Source organism: Aptenodytes patagonicus, chromosome 3 (genome assembly GCF_965638725.1).
Source record: "Aptenodytes patagonicus chromosome 3, bAptPat1.pri.cur, whole genome shotgun sequence".
NCBI lineage: Eukaryota > Metazoa > Chordata > Aves > Sphenisciformes > Spheniscidae > Aptenodytes > Aptenodytes patagonicus.
This window is the reverse complement of record NC_134951.1, coordinates 94448950-94454949: the sequence shown is the minus strand read 5'-3', so window position 1 is coordinate 94454949 and position 6000 is coordinate 94448950. Positions and strand designations below refer to the sequence as shown.

General features: G+C 43.8%; 1 protein-coding gene across 3 annotated transcripts in view; it reads left to right on the top strand.

Annotated features, from left to right (window-relative positions):
- Window positions 1-4216: 4216 nt before the first annotated feature.
- The window catches only part of RMDN2 (regulator of microtubule dynamics 2), a 50138-nt gene continuing 48354 nt past the window's right edge, over window positions 4217-6000 (top strand). For 2 of the 3 annotated variants that reach the window (XM_076334275.1, XM_076334274.1), the window contains exons 1-2: window positions 4217-4277; window positions 4861-5327. In XM_076334275.1, coding sequence (XP_076190390.1) covers window positions 4873-5327 — 455 coding nt within the window. In that variant the 5' untranslated portion in view covers window positions 4217-4277; window positions 4861-4872. Of the gene's footprint in view, window positions 4278-4682; window positions 5328-6000 lie in introns of those variants that run through there. The other variant, XM_076334276.1, reaches the window with a different exon arrangement.

Here is a 6000-nt window from a genome sequence, read left to right as displayed (position 1 = left end):
CATATTAATAGGGAAGCTGAAAAAAGAAACACTTCTCATTAAATAGAAGAAAATACATTAGGTGATGCATAATGCATGTGTGCACACATATATTTTTGAGTTTTGACTCCCAAGGAATATGTACATATATATGTAAAATATACGTTTATACACACATTCTCTTTTCTTATGTTTTTTATGACTATTCATAAATTTTTCCTTTTTGGAGTATACCCAGGCACTCCCAGGACCATTTCTCTTTGTGAAGGAATCAGGCAGTGCTGTGGAATTACATCTAATGTAGCCTTGAGTATTTATTCCTATTGTTGTCAACACAACATACACAAACTCTTTCGGGCTGCCAGCTCTCATCTCTTACATCAATGAAATTGAATCATGTACCCTGGCCTAAAAAATTAACATGGCTTGCATAAATATATTTGACAATGTCCTTGAGCTTCCTGGTGAGACGAAGACAAACATAAAGCAGCAGGAACGGCGTGTACGTAATTTTTTTTTTTTTTTAATGCCATGGCATTGGTGACCATTTGTACTTAGCTGAAATTGCAGCACTGGATCCTATCAACACACTAAATAAATAAACAGATGGTTGTGTATGCAGTTGAACTAATGGAGCCATGTTTCCTATCAGGTTATATCTTGTAGTTCAATTCCCTCACATTTAATAAAATGTAAGCTCCGCTTTAGCTTTTCCTGTCCTTGCAAAATGCTCTTCTCCTGTGTGGATTCTCAGTTGTGTAACAAGGGGTGAGCAATCTTCGCCATAGTGGGGGCACTAATTCAGGGCTTTCTCCTTTAAAAGATCAACTAATTCGAAGAAACTTGTCAGAAGTTATTTTCTCTGTTGAATTTGACTGAGGTTGACCAAAGATTCAAAAGCACTGGAGAGGATGCAGAGGTACAGTTACACTTGCACACACACAGACATGAAGACAGCACAGCTATAATAACTGTTCTCCTCTGGGAACTACGCTAAGCAGTGTATCTTTATTTGAAGAAAACAGAAGAGATTACTGTGCTATTACCAATCTCCTTTTAACTCCAATTTATTAATTTTTCATTAAGGACACTGGACAACTGTTCAGGGCAAGAGCAGCAGAGAATATTGACAAGTCTGACAGTGAATGCTCCCCCTCCCTATGAGGCAAGATATAATTTTGTTTATTTTTCTAGCAAAAGATTCAGGAGAATTCAATACAACTTGACAGAACAGTAGGATTCTGGCAGGCTGGTTGCAAGTCTGGTCAAAGGTATTCAAGCTTTCACAATATTTGGTGATTTATTAACAAGGTTTGATTATACGCTTACAAGACAACTGCTGAAGTAGTAAGTATGAGGTGTTACTAACACATTAAAAGTTTCTGTATTTGTTACAAGCAGTAGATTAATCTCTAGTTGGGGGGGCATTTCAGAAAGAACAGCATACCACGAAAGAAAATTTACAGACGAATTACAGCTAAAGAATTTTATGTCAATTGTAAAATACAATTGACATACAATCTGTATGCCTTCCATACAGAAATGAAAACACCAGTAAGTTAAGCTACATCTTGGCTGGAAATAGCATGCATCCATTACTGACAAGGTAATGGTTCTCCCACCTATTGAACACGATTGCTCAATAATAAGCTAACTTTTCTAATATGACACAAAAATACTGTCCAAGTTCAACATTTCCCAAAAGGTCAGCTAAACTATGTGGCCTGGCTTTACACAAATAGTTCTGTAAGAAGGCTGGTGCCCTGTGCAGGTGTGTCAGCATTGCAGCTCTGGTGTGCTGAGCTCGTCCCCGAACATCTGCCTGGGGCCGCGGGTGGAGGGAGGCAGGATGTTCACAGGGTCTTGCCACCCCAGAGCTGCTGACCTTCCTGAAACTTGTTGGAACTTCAGTGTCTTGACATCTTTCTTCTGTCAAAATTGGCTGAAATTAAGCTACAGGTTCAGGAGCTACTACTGGGTGGAGAAAGTGTCATGGTATTGCCTGACAGAAGGACAGCACACGGACAACCTGGGGACATAAACTTTGTCTTCTTGGGAACTAAGGCTAAAAATACACTAAAAATACTAAAAATACTCAGGGCTAACCATTTTATAACAGATGGTGGTCTGGACTTGGATGATTTTAGGACTTCAGGAACAAAGTTTCTTTTGAACTAGGAAAGAAATCCACATGCAGAAGAACAGCACTTTCCTAAAAAACAGTTCCTTTCAGTTTTTTAGAACATGTCAGATTTAGGCCAATTTAATTGTGCCAAATCTAGGTAAATGCGTGTTTAGTTCCCCAGCTTGGAAAGCTGTTGTGTTCCGGCAGGTTTCTACATGCATGCAGTAACTGCTATGCTTCCGCGCTGCTCTGCCTGGGTAAAATGGCCACAGGTGAAAAGCAAATAAGGAATTTGGGGCCAGACAGGTGACCTGATTTTCACGGTTGCTGCACATCCAGGCAGTTGTAGACAGCAGTTCTCCTGGGCCATTATTTTTGAAAACAGGCCCGCTTGTCTAAGGCCTGCAGCCTGAGACAGCCGTTTTGGAAAATCTTTGAAAAAACTCACTTAGGTTTTTGCATCCATAATCTTTTGTTTCCGCTTTATGCTGTGTTTGCCCTCCGATTAATTGTCTTTTTAAAATCCTTTCCTGTTTTAATTGCCTTATAGAAAGATTTTTGGCAGATGGTATTGAAAAGAGAAAGTAAAAATAAAGGTTCTCCAACAAATTTTTATTGACGTTCCTGAACATTTGAAATACCATCAGCATGGAGATTCATGTAGTCCTGTTCCATTTTAAAACACTGATGGATTTATGTAACTTAAAATGCTTACAGTGAAATTTGTTCTTTAAAATAATTTTATTTTAGTAAAGTTTCCATAAAATTGAAGAGATTACCATCCTCAGTTTAAAAATCTGAAATTACAAACATATGAACAGATTATACTTTTTTGTAACTAGAAAAACAGTAGAATACTGAAACGGTATTCATTTTTCCATCTTAACAAATTTCTACCTTTCTCTCAGGTTGTAGTTTGGTCTCACGTAAGGCTAGTTTCATCCTGAGGTTCTTAATGAAGAATTAGTTAGCAGCTGTAGCTATTTTAAAGGAAGTCTTTGTTTGAAGATAAATAGACATTAGACTGATTTACATTTGCTAAGTTGCAGTAAGACTGAAAGTTCTTGAGTTCTTGGTACCTGTTTAAGGTACTTTTTTTTTTTAACAGCACTTTGCTCACTTTTTAAAGGTAATTAGTATGTTTTTTAAGAACTACATTGTGTTCCTTTGTTTCTGAGTGATATGGCTGAGGAAAACTCCAACTGTTGAAGAGCGGTTTCTTTCCTTGCACAGATACAGTGGTTTCCATGATGGTTTCCTTGAGCCCTCACGCAGAAGAACATGAGTTTTACGCTTTTAAATTCTGGCAGGATGTTGTGCACAGGCACCCTCCAGAAGCCTACAGGAGGAAGAATGGGCACAGCAGGTTGTCTGTGATGATCCTTCTTCCATCCAAGGCCAGGCACAGGAGGCAGATCCAGGAAGAAATACTGTGTCATAAAGGAGAAAGAAGGGTCTTGTGAGCATCACCGATAAAAGCGATGTCTCAGATGGGACGCAGGAGCAATACCTCCCGCACCCTGTTAAACCCAAGTTGCTCCATGACTTTGGGCAATCTATAATGGACTTTGGTGAAACCAGCTTTGGGCCCTTAGATGGCTAAAATTGCAATGAAGCTTTTGTGCCAGGACTGCTCCTCTTCCTGGTAACTGGGCGGGGGTTCTCCATGATTTTGCAGTTTCAGGTCTCCACTAATGCAATGGAAACACTGTTTCTCAAGGGCCTAGAAGGAGCAAAGGTTAAGTTAGCGAAAACGAGTAGCCAACAGACTGAAGAAAGACACACGAACAGGTAAATTTGCACTTGAACAGCGTATCTGAGCAATGCCTGAAGCAGGTGCAGCAGGCGCCCCCCCAGCAGCACCGCCCGGCGGGATTCCCAGAGCTGCGGCCCACCCGGGCTCACAGCCGGAGGCCCCGGCCCCGGCCAAGCCGGCGGTGCGCCCGGCCCGGCCGGGCCCGGCCCAGCACCCTCCTCCACAGGACAGCTACCCGTCACCCGGGCGGCCCGGCCGGCGGCTGCGGCGGAGGCCCGTCCCCCTCGATCCGGGTACCGCCGCCCCGGGGCGGCCCCGCCGCCGCCCCCGCCCCCCTGTGCCGCGGCGGGAGAGCTGCGGGGCCGCGCGGCGCCGTGCCTGGGCCGGACGCGCTCCCGCTCCCGGACCGGCCCGCCGGTACGTAACGGGGGCGGCGCCGGGCCCGGGGCTGGCGCTGCTGCCGGCGGCGCCCCCCTGCCGGGGCGGCCGGGGCTGGGGCGGGCTGCGGGACGGGCGGTCCCCCGCGGGCAGCTGCCCCGCGGGGCTCCGGCAGCCCTTCGGCGTGGTGGGGCCGGAGCGGCGGCGAGACACCCCTCCGGGCGACGCGGGCTGCGCTACGGCCTGACAGCTGGGTTTCCGCCGCTCTGCAGTTGCGGAAAATCCGATTATATGAGTTTCTCGCATTAAAACAACAAAAAAAAAAATCCCAAGAGAAGGTTAGGAGTGAAGGCTGCGGTCCTGCGCACGTGCCGATGCAGAAGTGTGTGCCCTTCATTCCCCCCACCCCCCCCCCCCCCACCCCACAACTGTCTTGGTTTTGCTGTCGTAGCACATAGCTTTTTATTGCAGAATCTGCTAGAGTTGTATTGTAACTTTGTATCTGCAGCACGTGCCAATTATTCTAGCCTTACGCTTTTGTGACTTAAAAGCAAAGTAAGTCTTTAAAGTAGAGTAGGAAAAAAATCTTTAACTCCCGACTGTTATTGTCTCACAATTTTAGGAGAGTGCAGAAATGTCTCCCTTCGAAAATAAAGGACTAATACTGGGCATAATGGCAGGGACTGCTGGAATAAGCCTGATGCTGATTTGGTACCGTAAGATCCGAAAACCCAGTGCATCTGTGCGTATACCTGTGTTCCGAGATGTAGGTAACAGGCTTAATTCTATGGGTTTGCAAAATGAAGCTCCTAATGAGCAAGAAGTAGTAATGGTTTTACATGGAAGGCAACTGCAGATACTAGAAAAATTGAATGGCTTGCTAGTAAGTGTGGATGAACTGAAGAGAGAGGTGAAGTTTCTGAAAGAAGCTATTCCAAAACTTGAAGAGCTTGTTCGAAATGAGCTTCAAGGGAAGGGAGGTGTTCAGAGAGTTAGCCCATCACACAGAGCAACAAAGCGGAGAAAAGCTGAGACAGCTTCTGGTGCAACAGAAACTACCAGCTCTGAGGAGGCCGAAAGTGAAGGAGGGTGAGTCAATAATATTTTGTATATACTACAGTACACATACAGTACAAATTGCATCATTATCTTTGTGAAACTTTGTATTGTAAACAGGAGTCCTTTTAAAGTTTTATGCGTATCTTATATTTCTCTGTACTCAGGGGGGAAAAAAAAAACCAAAAATTCAGATTCGTAATTTTTAGATCAGAGAAAAACCTGGGTGACCATCTCTGAATCTGCAGTAGAGCTGACGCTGGCTGGACACCAAGCATAATAGAGATTTTTAAGGGTGCATTTGGTAACAATCTGATACGGTATTGCTATATCGCTATGCAATGAGAGGACAAGTTCAGAATAATGGTGTGATTTTAAAAGTGCTTCTAGTAAGAAAGTAGTCTTGTCTTGTGTCTCTGACAGAGTTTGTTCAAACTGTACGAATGCTCTTGTGCTTTTCATGATAGTTGTCTTCTATGGGCCTTAAAGATGAGTTATTACAGTGTTGTGCCTAAAGGTATTACATGCTATGAAAGCTATGTTCGAATGCAACACATGTACAAATGGCAGTATGTTTATGTATATTTGCTGTTGTATACACTTTCAGGTGGCTTAAAAAGTAATCATGAGGGATTTAGGGTACTGACTCAGTAAGGTAGAAAGTTCCTAGTTTTGATCACATCTTGTAGTCCCGTTGTGGTTAATG